We start from the raw sequence: 19536 nt of genomic DNA on the forward strand, positions 1-19536 counted from the left end.
TGCTGTCTATAGAGGGATGAGGTAGCTCTTGGATTTCATCCTAAATATCCTAATTTGTGTTCTGAAGATGAAAAAAAGACGTCTCAGTGGATTGAAGTGATGATATGATGATATGAGGGGAAGAAATTAAAAACAGAATTACAATTTTTGGAGGAACTAACCCTTCAATGTACAAATTGATTCAACAGTTGAGTACGTGCACTTACAGTAATCTACACATATTACATAAACCGCACTAAAAGAAGCCTAAGTGAACAATAAAGGCCCAAAGATACATAGATATACAGTAACGTGCAAAGTGGTCTAGTTATTTGCCATTTTATTGTAAAATTTACAGTTGCTCTGTCTTTTGCAGATGCGCTCAACTAGGAGAGTGTCAGTGTGGCCTGTGGGACTGGTCGGAGGCCGGAGGTACGAGCGTCCACTGGTGGAGAAGGGGAAAGTGGTCGGTTGGTACACAGGCTGGAAGGCCGACAGACCATTTGCAATTGACATGGCTGGTAAGACAGCACTATCTCTAACTGCTGCTTTTCTGGCACTCATTTTCCCCTCTATTGTACATTTAAGAGTACAAGTTAATTGTTGTATAAGGTTAGAATTGAAGAGTATAGATGCAAAAGCCTCTAAGTGCTATCTTAAATTTCTTTCTAAAATGAGCATTTTTCTCACCCTCTTATGTTTATGTTCAGTTATTTAGAAGAAAATTTCAGATGGCACTTTTGCATTTGAACTCTTCAGCTGTAATGGAACATGTAGTTATTTCTAGTGAGTAGAATGTAACAGACAATCTACTGACTAGACACACTGTAACTCCATGTCCACTTACAAAGATGTTACCCAAATGAGCCAAAAAAACAACAACAACAACATATAAATGAACAACTGACAGTGATCATGTTTAAGTGTGTGGCGTATACAAAAATATTAAAGTTTATAAATATTCAACTATTTTATTAAAAGAAAAAGTGATTTTATGCATATTCATTTCTTTAAAAAGTGAGGTCCAAAGTCTAGAAAGACTGCGGATTCTGGATACAGTTGCAAACACAAGATCAGGCTTATGTATTTTTTGTGTAGCCAGACCATCAAACTCACAGTCAAAAGTATGGATCTACTGTAAATCTGATCACATATTTCCAAGTGACAAAAATCAACCAATCAGCATTAGGCGATTTGTTATGTTTAAGGTTTTTATACCTGGCCCGAAAACATTGTCACGCCATTGTCCCTAATTGCCTCTCATAATTGTTAGATAATTATCAAAGATGTAAAGACAATGGCTTTCTTCAGAATGAAAGGATTTGTCATCATATCATTTGTTTCCAGACGGACAGTTAAAAAATGAAACAAACACTTATCAGATGATGACTTTGAAACTCTTCAAGACTATTTATTATATTATGTTGCTTTATAAAAACGCAGCATTAGCACATTGATACACTAGTGATTTATTCCCCTGTATTTATGTATTTGACCTGTGGCATGCTGAAATTTCACCGATACCTGCTTTTTATAAAAAGTCTAACTAGTTAATGCAGGCGTCATGAAAAACCAAAAAGAACAGACAAAAAAATAAAAACTTGGATCACCCCTTAACATTACCTGCCTAACTAACCTTGTGTAACAGATATATTTTTGACAATATTCCACTTTTAAAAACATGTTTCTGGCTTCTAGTTTTCTGTCACACGGCTGGTTTTAAATTCCAGAACTCATTCACACAAATGACAAAAAAAATAGAGGGTTTTTTTCATCATCCATCTGAAAGCTTCCATTTGAGTTACATTTATTCATTAGGCAGATGCTTTTATCCAAAGTGATTTACAGTGCATTAAATTTATACATTTTTATCAGTGCGTCTGGGAATCAAACCCACGACCCGTGGCATTGCAGGTGAGCTACTGTGACCAATTAAACATCCATCAACAGACTTGATAAAAGACATTTTTAAAGTTCAGACCCATTACTGTAAATGACTTAAAAGTATTGCAGAAGCATTAGCCTGAGCATTACGTCTTCCAGTTTCACCACAAGCTATCTCATTTTTATTTAATGCTGTTAAGGTATTGAATGCCCTCCATCCATAACTCCATCTTCGCTGCTTCTGGAGGATATTCAGGCCACGTTATAGCATGTGCTGCCGATAATCGTAACATCAGCTGTTCGAGAAGCAGCTTGCTAGCTCAGATAAGCAGATGGGACTTCTTTGCAGTTTGGTCGTGTTGATACTCTCCAGACTGCCCTTCACTGAAGTCTTTTCAAACAGGCATGTAAAATTGGCCCAAAGCGAAGGCAGCAAAGAGCTTCCTATATAGAGAGACCGTGCAAACTGAATGCTCTGAGCTGAGGAGAAAAAAATCTGTGAAACACCAGAGAGTTTTTATCCTACACTATACTTGTTATAACACAGTGGCAGTGTTTAAAAAAGACGGTGTTTTGAAGTGTTTCACAAGTAAGGGATTTTTACTTGGGTTGATTATTAGTCAGACTATTAAAAAAAGTTAATAATATAAAGTATCGTTCACAAAAAATGAAAATTTTGTCATCATTTGCTCTTCTCGTTCCAAACCTGTTTGAGTTTCTTTCTACAGTTGAACACAAAACAAGATATATTGACTGAAGAATGTTGGAAAAAACAACCCTTCACTTACCGTGGATGTGATTGTTTTTTTTTCATTATTCATTTGAATTGATGAAGGTTTCAGTATGAGTACATTTACAGGCCAATCTCAAATTTTCCTTTCATTGGCAAAATCATTGAAAAAGTTGTTTTCAACCAGGTTAACAAATTCTTAAACTTCAACTATAAAGATAATCGGTGATACGCCTAAATACAGATTCAGGTAAACTAACAGTGCTGGTACTGCTCGATCTCAGGGCTGCATTTGACACTGTCGATCACAGCATACTTCTGGATAGGCTGGAAACAAGACTGGAAGACAGTCAGACAGTTGCAGCTCATTCAGATTGCTGCGGCCAGGATTCTGACCAGAACCAGGAAAACAGAGCACATCACACCTGTCCTTAGATCTTTACACTGGCTCCCAGTTACATTCAGAATATATTTTAAAGTTTTATTACTTGTCTATAAATCACTAAATGGTCTAGGACCTCAATACATTACAGATATGCTGACTGAATGCTGGCATCTCCTCAAATAACTCATTCATTCATATTCGGCTTAGTCCCTTTATTTATCAGGGGTCGCCACAGCAGAATGAACCACCAACTTATCTAGTATATGTTTTACACAGCGGATGACATTCCAGCTGCAATCCAGTTCTGGGAAACACCCATACACTCTCACATTCACACACATAAGCTATGGACAATTTAGTTAATTTAATTCACCTATATACCACATGTCTTTGGAGCACCGGAGCACCCGGAGGAAATCCATGTGAACATGGGGAGAACATACAATCTCCATACAGAAATGCCAACTGACACAGCCGGGACTCAAACCAGCCACCTTCTTGCTGTGGGGTGACAGTGCTAACCACTGAGCCTCTGTGTCACCCTCCAAAAAATATCTTTAAATGTTCATCCATTCATTTTCTTTTTGGCTCAGTCCCTTTGTTAATCTGGGGTCGCCGCAGCAGAATGAACTGCCAACTTATTCAGCATATTTTTACACAGCGGATGCCCTTCCAGCTGCAATCCATTACTAGGAAACATCCATACACACTCATACACCACGTACAATTTAGCCTACCCAATTCACCTGTAACACATGTCTTTGGACTTGTGGGGGAAAGCGGAGCACCCAGAGGAAATCCACGTTAACACAGGGAGAGCATGCAAAATCCACACAGAAATGCCAACTGTCTCAGCCGAGGCTCGAACCAGCGACCTTCTAGCTGTGAGGTGACAGCACTACCTACTGCACCACCAAGTCCGCACTTTATTTGTTAATTGAAATAAATTATTAGTTTTAAATGCTAGTTTTTAAGTTTCTCAAGCTAATTTAGATAAGAGCATGTGATATGATTGATCTGTAATCATTAGTAAGCCAATTCAATCAATCCAAACTCATTCTAAATAGCCCATCTTGTATTACTCCCTTATCATAATTTTTTGAAGAATCCCCCATCCACCCCATTTCCCCCTTTTCCTCCTTTACAAGGGGGAGCTCTCAAGAACTATAGCTGATCTCGTACCCCCTTACTGTACATGCTCATCGACCAGGCGGCAGCCCTGGGCTCAAATTTCTCAGAACTCAGGGTTCTCTTTTGGCTCCCTGCTAATATTATCAAGCAATATCTAAGTGCAAACTGTTGTTGCTTAATTTATTTTTCAAGAGTTTTCACTTAAATATTGCATGATAATATTACCAGGGAGCCAAAAGACAATTTTGCAGCTGATATCAGAACAGCAGAAACCGTTACTACTTCACCAATGTCACAGCTGCGCAATCACTACCAGATTTCTGTTGTGTTTGCGATAAGGAAAAACGCTTATCACAAGCGGGCATTTCTTCTTTCTGTTTGCTGTACTAGTGTGCAGAAACGAAAACAAGAAACTCATTAGAAACAAACAGATGGTCAACCAAAAAGTAACTCAGGGTTACACAAAGAGTGCCCAAAACAAAATACATACATTCCTGACATACTGTAAGTCCCATCTCACACTCAATACAATTACTATGGTATAAATACAACATACAAAAGAGAGAGATTGACTTAGAATGTCACTCACCAATTTAATAATGTTTTGATGAGCTGTAGTTTGAAAACACGAAAGTCTATTCTCTGCTAATGGCTTATTATGCGGTCTCTGTCGACATCTTGTGAATGGACAACATAAACCGTCTTTGCTCTCAATGACAGGCTGATGGATGCTGACGCACAGTATCTCAGAAATTATAAATATCAAAAATAGGCACTATCCTTATAAATAAACTGCATAGATTTAATCTAAACAACAACATTCTCACCTAAAAAACCTTCAAATTTACATTATGTTGTCAAACAGCTGCAATATTGAGAAGGCTGTACGACTGTTGTGATTATGGGAATATCGCACAGCTATCACCCAATCAGATTCAAGAACCAGACAGAACTGTTGTATAAACTAATATAATGAGCAATACAAATCACAAAAGCACATAGTAAACAATAGTTAAATAATAATATTATGCTTTTGTCACAGATAAAATAATACACCTGTAATGTTTAATAAAATGTTTAATAAAAAGTTTTGAAAATTTAAACCTAAATGACATCTAAATATCAAATATTTGTATTAAACTTAATAATTTTTTATGAAAATTTGTTAGTGAAGCAGTCAAGCAAAGCTCTAGCAACACCAAAGACATGAGATCCCAGGGAAAACTGAAGAAATGTCTACTACTAGAAACAATAGTATATAGTACCAAACATGATGACTTATTCAACTTATTTTATGTGAGCCACCATTGGTTTGTCAAACTCACCCCAAACACACACTGTTGGTTTATCACTCATCTCATCACAAGATCTCCCTATAATCAGTGAACATGCACTTTTCAGTGTCTTCACTACACTATACTAAGTTGCTTTCCAGAAACTTCACCCTCTGTGTTTTCACTGGTGAAACAAGCTGCAAACTTCAACTTCTCTGCTGAGCTCATCAAGCCTTTAGGAAAGAGCTTAAAACACACTTCTCCCACAAGCACTTAACTAAAACCAACCATAAATAAAGGCACTTTCTATAATAACTCCTGCCACTTGGCACTGTGTACTGCGGATATCGTTGGCTCTTCGGATAAATTGCTTGTGATGTTTCACATGAGTAAAAAGATTTAGATAAATTGAGATAAGAGAAGATTCAGATGTCTGCTAAATGACTAAAGGCATAGTCACACTATGTACAGTTAACTTGAACCAGGCCAAAGCACGGTTGTCCCCCCTTTTGTCTCCCCCGACAGCCCACGCTCACATTACATTAGGGCCTGGGCACGATTACGTCATCAATGCTGCGCTCTTCAGTAAGTGCTCTCGCTCAACACGGTGATTTTTTTTAGTCATGTCGTTTAAGTCGTTTGATATGCAGTGACACGGAGTCAAATATTTAGCCGAACAGATCAGCTACTTTTGACGCTCATAAACAACCATAAAGTCCTTGTGCTGCAGGAATTGGAAGGTTTGCTGAAGGTGCACAGCTGTCATGCAGTGAGGAGTTTGAGTCTTTAATAAACTACGACAGTTTGTGTTTATTGAACAGTAAGAATAATTAATTCATCCATATAAAACAGTCCCTTAAATGTCACGTCTCGCTTTCAGTTTCGAGCTTAGGCATGTTTTGCACTAACACACAAGCGTACCGCGCCAAAGCCCAAGTGAACCGCGCTCAGGCACACCTCTTCCAACCGGTCCTGGGCCGGCCAAGTGAACCATGCCTGAGCCTGATTCAGCACACTCACACTTCTCAAACGATCCGAGAAACGGGCCTGGGCATGGTTAGGATAGCATAGTGTGAGTAGGCCCTAAATGTAAGTTGGAAGCTGTGTGCTGAGTTTCCAAGTCTGCTTAAAATATGTGACTTTAGGCTAAGTTGCATTAACAAAATCACTAGTTGCTCTTTGAGAAAATCTGACATGCAAATTTGTTTCTTATACATTTAAGGTGGTTGTATCATTCATTCATTCATTCATTCATTCATTCAATGATTAATTCATTCATTTTTTTCTTTTCGCTTAGTCCCTTCATTAATTAGAGGTCGCCACAGCAATATGAATTGCCAACTTATCCAGCATATGTTTTACACAGCGGATGGCCTTCCAGCTGCAACCCATCACTGGGAAACAATCATACACTCTTGCATTCACACACAGACTACAGCCAATTTAGCTTATTCAATTCACCTACAGTATAGCACATGTTTTTGGACTGGGGGGAAACTAGAATACCCAGAAGAAGCCCACGCTGACACAGGGAGAACAGAGGGTGGCTGTACCGTAAGCTGTAAAAAAATATATTATCGGTTAGTCATAACTACATATGTTTTTATGTTCATTTATTAAAATACTGTAAGTTAGCCCTGTTTTAACTTTATTCCTTTTTTAGTCACACAAGCTGTTTTACGTTTAACGTAAGTTAAAATAACTTAAGTTTAATTTGATTTAACTTAAATTTAAGGTAATTGTGATTTTTAAAGTGTAGCAACCTTACTCAATTATAGTTACTATTTTTTTAGTAATGCATAAATAAAACACTAGCAGCAGTTGCTCTTGCCAATGTCCTAAAGTTGTAGCAAATTTAATTAAGAAATTGCATTTTCTAATGCATAGTTTTAAGAAACTCTGTCAAACAATATGGTCACCAAACAAGTTTGTAATTAAAGTTCACACATTGCATGGTGTGATCTTGTGTAGATTTTTATCTTTTTTCTTTATCTGAAGCTTGTCATTTCACACTAACTAAGCATTTGATGCTTTAATTAAATGGTCACTGAGCCACAACTTCTGGCTAAAATGTTTGATGTCTTTGAAATGAAGAAAAAACATGGGTCGTCACATCACAAGTTGATTGGGATCATATTTTAGGTGATTAATTTAAATTCTGCTCTGTACCTCACAGAAAACTATTGTTTCTGCCATTTTGCACTGTCTGTGACTGCAATATATCATCATTTGAACTACTTTTGTTGCCACCTTTGACATTTTTGCTATGAATTATTGAAAATGCACTTGTCTGTAACACTTTGTTTCTTTATATTGTTATATCTTGTAACATAACATTTTGTTATGAAGTTATCTTTTAAAGAAATTGTTAGACGTGGGAGTGGCATTAGAGCTATTAGAGCCTCAAGTGACATTTGTAGTTAAAACTTGAAAGAAAAATTCAGAGAGATTGTACACTCACAGGCCACTTTATTAGGTGCACCTGTCTGTTAACTGCTCTTTAACACAAATTTGTAATCAGCCAATCACATGTAGACATGGTGAAGATGATCTGCTGCAGTTCAAACTGAGCATCAAAATGGAGGAGAAAGGTGATTTTAGTGACTTTGAAGGTGGCATTGTTGTTGGTGCCAGAGGCTGGTTTGAGTATTTCAGAAACTGCTGATCTACTGGGATTTTCACACACAACCATCTCTGGGGTTTAAAGAGAATGGTCCGAAAAAGAGAAAACATCCTGTGAGTGGCAGTTCTGTGGGTGCAAATGCCTTATTGATGTTAGAGGAGAATGGCCAGACTGGTTGGAGCTGATAGAATAGCAACAGTAACTCAAACAATCACTCGTTACAACAGAGGTATGAAGAAGAGCATATCTGAATGCACAAAATGTTGAACCTTAAGGTGGATGGGCTACAGCAGCAGGAGACCACAGCGGGTGCCACACCTGTCAGCTAAGAACAGGAAACTGAGGCTTCAATTCACACAAGCTCACCAAAATTGGACACAGAAAAACGTTGCCTGTTCTGATGAGTCTCGCTTTCTGCTGCGACATTTGGATGGTAGGGTCAGAATTTGGCATCAACAACATGAAAGCATGAATCCATCCTGCCTTCTATTACCGGTTCAGGCTGGTTGTGGTTGTGGTGTAATGGTGTCGGGGATATTTCCTTGGCACATGTTGGGCCCATTAGTACCAATTGAGCATCGTGCAAATGCCACAGCCTACTTGAGTATTGTTGCTGACCATGTTCACCCTTTTATGACAACAGTGTACCCATCTTCTGATGGCTACTTCCAGCAGGATAACATGCCATGTCATAAAGCAGGAATCATCTCAGACTGGTTTCTTGAACATGACAATGAGTTTGCTGTACTCAAATGGCCTCCACTGTCACCAGACCACCTTTGGGATGTGGTGTAACAGGATATTTGCATCATGAATGTGCAGCCGACAAATCTGCAGCAACTGTGTGAAGCTATCATGTCAATATAGACCAAAATCTCTAAAGATTATTTCCAGTAACTTGTTGCATCTATGCCACGAAGGATTGTCAGTTCTGAAGGCAAAAGGAGCAGTACTAGTAGGGTGTACCTTATAAAGTGGCCGGTGAGTGTATATGTTAACATATACACAGCTGTAAACAAGGGATAAGGGATCGGAAAATTGTCAAACTGTAAACATGTTTTATATTTTAAATGAGGAAAATAGAGACACTTAATGGATGTGACTAAAAAAAGATTCAGTGAATTACACACACAACCAAAGGGTTTTGCACAACCCTATTTATAATATTTTTTGTGTTTGGCATATATAAGTGCACCCCTCACAAATCTATCTTTTAACTTCATATTGCTAATTGGAAGCTATACAATATTATATTTGTGCATATACATTAGATTCGTCAGTACTGAAGCCAAAACTGAAGCTTATTTAACAAAATAGCTTAGGATAACGGTCCAAAAATTAGAACACCCAAATTTATATGTTATAGACAAATATTAAATACAAATTTCAAAAAGAGGAAAAATCGAGAGAAGCAAAACAATGTAAAAATGTAGGTGAAATTTTGTAGGTTGCACTTTTTTTTGCAGTATTTTGCTTGAATTGAATTGTATAATCTTTTAATTTCTAAATATATTTAGGGCCTAAAATAATATTTTAATAAGTATATCTGTTTAATAAATCTGTTTTGTCTACATGCAGCAAAATACATCGCATATTCACTGAGAAATGGAGAAAAATATTCATTTTCAAAATTAGGGGTGACCTCAATTATGCTGAGGACTGTATGTGCATTTGGATACATCTGATTGGTTAGTTAGGGACTGATGATGCGAGACCAGCCGTGGTCAATCATAACACGTGATCCTCTCAAAATTCATTTATAAAACTTTACTTAAGTAAATCATTTTTTGGTTTTAGGGATTGGATTAAGGGACCTAAAAATCTAAATCGAAATAACCTTCATGACATAAAAGGTTAAAAAATATTAAATAATATTGCAGTAATGTTTATATGCTCCAATACCCCTAAATTGTATGTTTCAGCATCAATCAATACAAAAAATATGTTGTACCTGTAAATGCTACAAACTGATAGAACAATGAGAGCAGGCTGCATATATCCTATAATTATAGTAAGAAGTGAGGTGACGGGGCACCCTCTCACACTCTGCCCCCTATAATTGGCAAAAAGCACTTTAACTGGAGCTAAATTCAGCAGTTTCTCTGTGCATTTTTAGCAAACGTGAGCTCTCAGGCAGTGCATTAAGAGGATGGAGTGAGAAGATGCTGACAGGTTGGAAACATCCTAATGGAGAGAGGCAGGGCTCATACGCCGCTCCAGGGAATGAATGCGACGTCACAGCTAGCAGTGCGCCGTTCAAGCGATCCCTAATTCCCCAGACTCCTGCGCCGCCGCTGGATATTATGCTGTTCATGAAACTCTAATAACAAGCGATACGGTATCATCTCTCTCTTTTTCATATGATCTCCATTACTACCAGCACTGCTCCTACTTTCATATTCTCCTCACACATTCACTCACTCATAATATCATCACCATCATCATCGCTATCAGAAATAATGTATTCATTGTCAAGCCCTACCTGACGGTGAGCACATCTCGCTTCACAAACACTTCACACAATGCTAAACGCACGTCCTGTGAGCTGTTTAAGGTTCATAAATCCGCCGGCTCTACTACACTTCTCCCTGAACAAAAGCTCAGAACAATGAGGTTATTTAGTATTCCTGCCGTACGGCTTCTTCCGAGAGCAAACACAATAGCAGAGAAAAGGTCCTGAACCGCCTCTCTCATTGCTTTCAAGCACTGCTCGCACCTGAAGAGGAGCTCAAGTGCTCGTCTTAACATGGAAACCTTTTTAACACACAATAGCAACGTTTTGCACATTAGGCGGAGAAGATTATGCATGAGAATAAACGGAAACAAAAAGCTGCATCTGTAGTGTACACAGTGATTAAAGCGTGTGTGAGTCACATTAGGCCTTTACACAGTATGTGGCATTTCATTTACTTAGAATACATTGATAACAATGGCTTAGTTGTAGCGAACATTACATGTTGCATTTGTATTTCTAACCATGACATTTGGTTAGAAATACGTTATTTTAAGAATCACCAGCGATCTAGGGACTGTAGATTGCTGTAAACTACTCAAACACATTCTATGAACCACACACACACTATTGAATTACAAGTCCCGTCATGCACCTCGCACACAGCTGTTCTAGATCGCCATTGATTACACACATGCACACAGCCGAAGGATTGTCAAAGACTGATTACGAGAACTGTATATTTCAGTTTGTGTTTCCCTCTTGTTGTCTGTTGTTTTTTGTTGTTGCGCCCATGATGCCCGTGTGTTTCTTGATCTGTTTGGCCTTTTTCTTGTTTTTGTCTTGTTTTGTTACAGTTTTTTCAATAAATGTTGAAATGCTGTGTTTGGATCTGCATTTTGTTTTTTTTCTCCTCTGCATTACAGACCGGATCTTGACAATTATGCAGTTCTTACATGTGACCCTTTTTTGGAAATGGCCATAAATGCATTGTATGGGTCAAAATTATAGATTTATTTTAATGCCACAAATCATTATGGTATTATTATGTTCTATGACAATATTTAAGCTACTGTAAGTTATCAAAACTTGAATAGTAATTTGCATCACTAAGAACTTAAATTGGACAACTTAAAGGCAATTTACTCCACATTTTGAAAATAGTTGTATCTCTGCCAAATATTTTCATATTCCAACAAAATATACAACAATGGACAGCTAATTTATTCATGTTTTTATGTTTAAATCGTTTTCAAAATTGAAATTGACACTTGTGACTAGTTTTGTGGTCCAGTGTTATGTTTCCCAGCAAACAATGTAGAGTTTAATAGATGTCTAAAAGACATCTAAAAATAGACAGCTTGGCTCAAACGAGGCTAAACTTGGGCTGTCAGTGAAAATCTGATAGCCATCTAAGAGTAGCCCAAAACTAAACTAGTCATCAAATATTACACAGAAATTACTTGTGTAATCATTCATTTCTGTTTATTTGACGAATAGTCTAGTTTCGGCCTATTTATAGACGTCTATTAGATTTTCACTGCCCAAGTTTAGCCTTGTTTTAGCCAAGACAACTATGTTTAGATGTGTAGTAGACATCTTTTAAAAGCAAAAAAATGCTTGCTGGGTTGTTTGGATACATAGTGATACAATGTATAGCTTTTTTTCCTTTCTGAATCAAATGTGGAGTATCCCTAAATGGCAACATTCATTTTCACACCCGAATTGACCACCGTTTGACCTGAACCTCCTTTGAAAGTATTTGAGAGGGAGTAGACAGTGTATGTGTCAAGTTGCTGCTGGTGCTTCTATTTTTAGTGGACGTTATTGAGCAAAAATGAATGACTATTGAAATTAAAACTATGGATGCGAATGTATTTTGTATCAATAGGGGCAATATTACGGCTGAGGTGATACCCTTGAGCAAGGCACCAAAACCACAACTGCTTCCTGTGTGTGTGTTCATTGTAAGTCTATGTAGGTCGATTTGAAATAAAAGCATCTGCTTATGCATAAATGTAAATGTCAGTTTTGTGACATTATATATGTGAATATTAAGACTTCTTTTTTAGACTAATGAATATGCATTGAAAAATGCCTTGTGACTTGTGCATTGCTGTTAGCAAAATGAAATGCTACACACTGCTTTGGTTAGGATTAAAATAACTATTGGCAAAATATAACAAGCCATAAAAAATAATAAAGATTCCATTCATAGACTCTTACTTATTAATCTTTTTAGTTAACATAATATTTATCGAGCTTCACTGTCATCACGCGTAGACATACAGAGGAACGAAAAGTCATGTCTCGCAGGACAACGATGCTATATTAATCATGAATACAAACACAACACTTGACATGAGAGCTTAACTAATTAAAATTATGCACTTTGTGTATTCTTTTTTACATTTTCCTTTCTTTGATATCAGTTTATTTTAAGGTTTCCTTGCTACAAATGTTTTGTTTAATTACTACAGATATTAAATTTTGCATAATTACAAGCAACTAACCCTAAACCTAACCTGCATTCTAACCCTAACCATACTGCATAATATGTATATGTATTACTCTGTAACAAGGACAGCTTAAAATAAAGTGTAGCCCTAAAATATTGTGCCTGATTAAGGATTAAGTACTGGAGACGTATTTGTATTACATGTTTTCTAAAACGTTTTGCTTAAATAAACAAATAGGGTATTATTTATTTAAATATGGACTAATATGCACACAATCTGAACATGATAAATTCAGGTTCACAACTCTTCTTTCTTTCCTTCTTTTATTTATTTATTCATTTATTTTAACATATTACACTCAGTGTTTTTTACAGAGTGGATTTTGGTACCACTTTGGGTATTTATGTATATCATTTTTCTTCAGATTAATCCCTTTCTTCGTCAGTGGTCACCACAGCGAAATGAACCGCCAGCTAATCCAGCATATGTTTTACATAGCGGATTCCCCTTCCATCTGCAACCCATTACTGGAAAACATCCATACAAACTTATTCTCACACACACTACAGTCAATTTAGTTCATTCAATTCACCTATAGCGCGTGTCTTTGAACTGTGGCACCCGGAGGAAACCCACTCCAACATGGGTAGAAGTACAAACAGAAATGCTAACAGGCCCAGCTGAGGCTCAAAGTAGCGACCTTCTTTCTGTGAGGCAACAGTGCTAACCACTGAGACCCCGTATCACATATTGTACATAGTTTTTGTAATATACTTGAAGTTTTGGAGATTTACTCATTTGTGTACTCATTGGTTATTTTTTATTTATATTGTCCTTGATTGATTTTAGACTGTTCCTGAGTAAGGTTTAGATATACCAGAGATGCCCAAACTCGGGCCCATGGTAACCTTTGATTTGGCCCACCATCCTATTTGAGAAGAAAAGGAAAATGATGGGGAGAGTTTAGAGATTGTCATTTCAAATTTAATGTAAACTTTTATTTCTATGATACATTGTTAAGCTACGTTAATGAAATGTTTCAATTTAAATGCTGTAGTTTACTTAAAAATGTATATACTGTCACCTGACAGATCAGTGGCAGATTTAAGCATGGGCAATATGGGCGATCACCCAGGGCGGCATCTTGCTGAGGGTGGCACGGGGAGACAAACAAACAAAAACAAAACAAAACTCGATTTACTTTATGCAAGTGTATTAATTGAGAGTGGTAATTCCAGCACAAAAAAAAAAAGTTAGGTGGCATTCACATTTTGCATCTTTTGCAAGCGCAAGTTTGTTATTTTCTATGTTTAACCGAAACAACGCTATTCAAAACAAACTGACACATGTGCTCAAAAAAAAAAAAAAAAACATTCCCACATGCCTCACTTCTCCTGCTCTCAGTGTGAATTCCAGTTGTTTACATGCACAATGAAAAAATATGCACAGCTCATGTGCAACATCAACAGCACAAGGTGAGTTTTGGAAGTCGAAAAAATTTAAGTTTATATGATATGATGATGATCTTATTTTAGGCAGATAAAACTTAATAACACTAATTCTCGGTCATGTGTTGGGTCTAAGACAACAGATAATTCTATAAAACACTTTTTTCCATATTCTATAGAGTTGTCATAGTTAATATTCATGCAAAAGATTTCTTGAGTGATCTTAGCATATCTCTCCAGTTGGGTCTATACAATGTTTTTCTAGTTAATAATAATAATAATAATAATAATAATAATAATAATAATAATAATAATAATACATTTTTTAAAATAAATATAAATTGCTACATTTATTAAAAATAAATAAATATATTTAATGGTGGTAGGGGAAAGGTGAGCTTTACTGTATGTCAATCAACGCCCTGGGTTTGGGTTACTTTAATTAACTATATGATGATATAATTGATGACTTTGCAGGAAAAAAAAAGGCAAGATAAGTTCAGATGTAGTGAAATGTCAGTACAGTTTCAGTTTGTATGCAATCTGAATTGTTTGTTCGAGTCAATTACATGTTCCAACCACAAAGTGTTTCATTTTATTTTTGAGGGGGGGTGGGGGATGGGTGAATATGGGTGGTTCACCTAGGGTGCCATGCAAACTAGAACTGCCACTATGACAGGTAGAGGACAATGCAGAGACTTTGAGCAAATCAAGTCAAAGGCAGATTCTGCTTGACTAGAGCATTCAGCATTGAACTCCACTAAGTTTTAAATGTGATTGTGTTTTGATTGCAATATCTTATTATTAAAAAGTTATACTGCATTAGTTAATACAATTCAGATTGATTATTTTCTATTCATTTTTAAATATAATGAAATACATTAAGAAATTACCAATTTTTTACAACTTTACAAATTACAACTTTAATGTAAAATAGTTTGGTATATTTATCTTTGGCACATGGATCATAATGATATTTGTTTTTTGGCCTTTCATACAAAAAAGTTTGGGCACCCCTGACATATACAACTTATCACAGAATTTATGCATTTATCTCAGAAAATGTAATGACTTTGAGAGTTTTGACAGCACTATTTATTTATACAAATTTGAAGGCCATTCTAATTAGAAAGCTCAATCCAGGCCGAAATAACGCAGAATTATACTCAAGCTGAGGTTAACTATACTGTTTATGCATTTAACTCAGCAGTGCGTCCAGATAGACGGTCCCTGAAGGGCTGTTGGAGCAACAGTAGAAACATGTCCGTCTTTTCAGCTCTATCAAAGCTCTGTGTCTGGATCTCTCTTACATCATTCCCCCAATACTCATCCAGGGACATCAAAAGGCAATAAAGTCATTAAAACAAGAAAAAAAGAGAGATCAAAAGAAAGGAGCTGGCTGGCCTTCAACTATTAATAAACCTTGACAGTATGCATGTCGATCTGAGCGAGAGAAACCTTGTAACTACACAAGGACACAGTTAGCCAGGGCTCAGATGAACACTGCGTTGCTGTCGTGAGCTCATCTCGGCGGATTTGAGGGAAGCCCAGGTGGTTTTAGCTGGAGCGCAGGCGTCCTAGAAAACAGCCTGTGCCCAGGATAAAGAGCCCACAACAGAGGGTGAAATTCCCTGTAGTAACATTTTGAAAAGTCCTTCTCCTGTTTTGGGGCTGAGAGTTTGTCATGGAGAGGAATGGAAAAAGGAGGTGAAAAACTCCTCCTGACCCACATGCAGCAGCGGGACGGTTCAGTCTGATCCCTTGAGAAATGCACGAGGGAGAGAGAGAACTGAAGAGTTGCACATTTATGGTTTTATTGCAGGATGTGTTTGATTATGTAGTCAGATTATTTAGAGAAGAATTAGCTTTAGGCATTTTACAATAATAATACAGTTTTTAATGTATGCTCTCAGGGCAAGGTGAAGATTACTAATAGTATCACTAAACAGTGCTCAGCATATATAAGTGCACCCCTCACGAATCTCTCTTTTAAATTCATATTTTTAATAGGAAGCTATACAATATTATATTTGTGCATATACATTAGATTAGTCAGTACTGAAGCCAAATCTGGAGCTTATCTAACCAAATAACTTAGGAGAATGGTCCAAAACTAGTACACCCAAATTTATATGTTATGAAAATAATAAATACAAATTTAAAAAAAGAGAAAAAATCAAGAGAAGCAATTTTATTTTTTAAATTTAGTTGAAATTTTGTGTATAAAACATGTAATAACAACCTATCGTGTTTGAAGCAGGGCATTAAATTACTTATTGTTTATTTTTCTTTGCATTTTAACTTTGTAAACTATAAAATCATGTGTCTCCTCACGTTTTGTGTGTGATTTTTGTCTAATTTGTGCACCAACTGACAATTGTTTGCTTCGCTTCCCTCTTTTTCACCTGCTCTGCCGACTACGCCCACTCCTCCCTCTGCTCTCAGCGCTCAACACCCATCAGACTTAAACTGAAAGAGGGGGGTTTCATGACCCTTTAAACCTTACCAATTCACAAAAATATCTATACAGTAGAAATGAGTTCTATAAATTATCAAAATGTATTCACATTAATGGAAATACTACACTACACATTTACAAACGTTTTAGGGATATCAATTTTTTCTGTGGCATTTGTGCAAAATCCCCTTTTTAGTGTACATTTGTTCGATATCTGGAGCTTGCACCAAACTCAGACTTTGTCACTTGCAACTGAGGTCTCTAATAGCTGGAGAAAGCTACCTGTTAATATTCTCATTCATCTCAATGGCAGTTGTTCAACCCCTGGATGTATGCAATTTGCAATCTGCCATCAGTGCTTAAGGAAACTCACTTCTGCAGCCAGGTTTGAGCCGTATGTGACTAATCACCCTGAAGCCAGAGGGAAATAACATCATGACAAAGCTGATTGTCTGATGACACTGCAAGAGCACACACAGATCCAGACCTTTCACTGATGACTATCAGGAGCTTTGACGTCAAAAGCAGCAGAGAGAAATTGCTCAATAAATAAATAATCAAATCAAATTTCATTTGAAAATGACGAATACTTTCCTTGTAAAAAAATAGTATTTTGCTATTGTTGGTGTTTGTAGTGAACATGCACATAAAACAAAAAAAAAATCAGTGTAAAACATTTTGTATGGTAATTTAAAATTGTTAGGCATTTTAAAAAATATTAAAAATAAAATGTGAAATGGCTTTAAACATTGATACGATCTGCCAAACCACCCATTTGTCAGCAAGCATTTATTCGTTCATTCATTTTCTTTTCAGCTTAGTCCCTTTATTGATCCCGGGTCGCCACAGCAGAATGAGCCGCCAACTTATCCAGCATATGTTTTACACAGCGTACGCCCTTCTAGCTGCAACCCATCTATGGGGAACACACATACACTCATTCACACACATATACTAAGGATAATTTTAGCTTACCCAATTCACCTGTACCGCATGTCTTTGGACTTGTGGGGGAGACCGGAGCACCCGAAGGAAACACACACGAACGCAGGGAGAACATGCAAACTCCACACAGAAATGCCAACTGACCCAGCCAAGGCTTGAACCAGTGACCTTCTTGCTGTGAGGCGAAAGCACTTCCTACTGCACCACCGTGTCACCCAGCAAGCTTTTAATCATTGAAAATAATAGATTTTGTATGATCACTTATTTCTTTATATACCATTTTTATGCACACGTCAATATAAGCATGTTGCTTTATTTTTACATAGTAAATACTGTTTGTTATGCTGAATTACATCGTTTTATAAGCAATATTTTACCTATGTGTCATTTTTTACAAAAGTTATTTCAAATATTAAAGACTTTACTTGAACCTAAAATGCTTTTTCTGTATAAAACCACTAGTAAATTTTATTTGATGCAGAAATCTTGTATTTTGCGCATATTTAATATTTTCTTTGATGTTTGGAAAAATCAGCATATTTGTATTTTATGTTAAAATAATATAAAATTATCCCATGATGAGACAAGAGTTACAAAAGTCCATACCAGAGACCAGGATATAAAGTACCTCTTTGCAGGATTACTAGAGTCTGATACATTTTCCTTTTAAATTTATTGCAACATTATCCTTGTGCTACTAAATATCTGAGCCTTAAACAATTAATTTTTTTTAACAATTACTTTAAAATGACCACAGCTGAAACCACTATATGTCAACTGAAAAATTATTTCCTTTAAACTTTTTATCATTGGCAGGCTTTGCAGTGAACCTGCAGGTGATCCTGTCAAACCCTCGTGCCCTGTTCAAGAGAAGAGGAGCAAAACCAGGAATGCAAGAGTCTGATTTCCTTAAACAGATCACAAAGGTAGAAGACTTGGAGCCAAAGGCAAAGAACTGTACCCAGGTCAGTGGAGCAGCCTGCAATTACATCCTTCGTGACAATTATTAGGCGTATTAAATCCTGTGTCCAGATTTTGATATTCCTCTATTATTTTCTAATCTCTGAGATATTTGTTTGGGCATTGCATCTTTTTACACATGGTTTTAATGCAGTCATAGAGTGCATTAATTCAATGTACTAAATTGTTCTCTGATATGCATGTAAAAAGTATGTGGCTTAGGTAAGTTTAAAAATATGTGCAGGAATAGTTTTATATGCTCATTTATAACCACAGGAATTACTCCTAGAATGAAAACCTCAGTTTTGGCCATACTTGGAATAGTGCTCTGACTCTCTGCAGCTTGTTTGAGACCATAAGATACACCGTCTGCTCTAAAATACACACATGAAAAATAATTATACCTTATTTGAAAAAAACAAAACAAAACAAAAACTATTAGGGTAGAAGCCTTGTTAACATTTTTTTAACTGAAGTAGTTGAGAGAGTGAAGTTTGCTACTGAGCTTTAGTAAAATATAGGATAAATTAGTATTATAATTGACAAAAGAAAGACAAATATGCATTTAGTGTTGTATTTTGAAGCTTTAATGTATTGATCTTATTCCTTACATACGAGCGGCCACAGTAATTGGAATCTTTTTGGCTCGAGACTTACGGTTTTAGAGATTAAAACAGCTTATAGTGCTGCTTGATGTAGCAAACTGATGTTATATTATTATATTATTCGACTTTTTATCTATTGGCATCACACACTTATTTGTAGAGCAAGCAGTTTGACCGTTTTCTGCCATTCATTATTTCTAATC

General features: G+C 36.5%; 1 protein-coding gene across 9 annotated transcripts in view; it reads left to right on the plus strand.

The window, feature by feature from the left end:
• Nucleotides 1-19536, plus strand: part of b3gat2 (beta-1,3-glucuronyltransferase 2 (glucuronosyltransferase S)) — a 54149-nt gene that overhangs the window by 12083 nt on the left and 22530 nt on the right. Inside the window, exons 3-5 of one of the 9 annotated variants that reach the window (XR_015505082.1) lie at nt 13-187; nt 356-500; nt 18585-18733. Coding sequence is in view for 4 of the 9 variants with exons in the window: in XM_087277794.1 (XP_087133920.1) it covers nt 356-500; nt 18585-18778 (339 nt within the window). In the remaining 5 variants the exon portion in view is untranslated. 9 annotated transcript variants of the gene reach the window in all.

The sequence above is a fragment of the Danio rerio genome, chromosome 13 (genome assembly GCF_052040795.2).
Source record: "Danio rerio strain M-AB ecotype USA chromosome 13, GRCz13ab, whole genome shotgun sequence".
In the NCBI taxonomy this organism is placed as follows: Eukaryota; Metazoa; Chordata; class Actinopteri; order Cypriniformes; family Danionidae; genus Danio; species Danio rerio.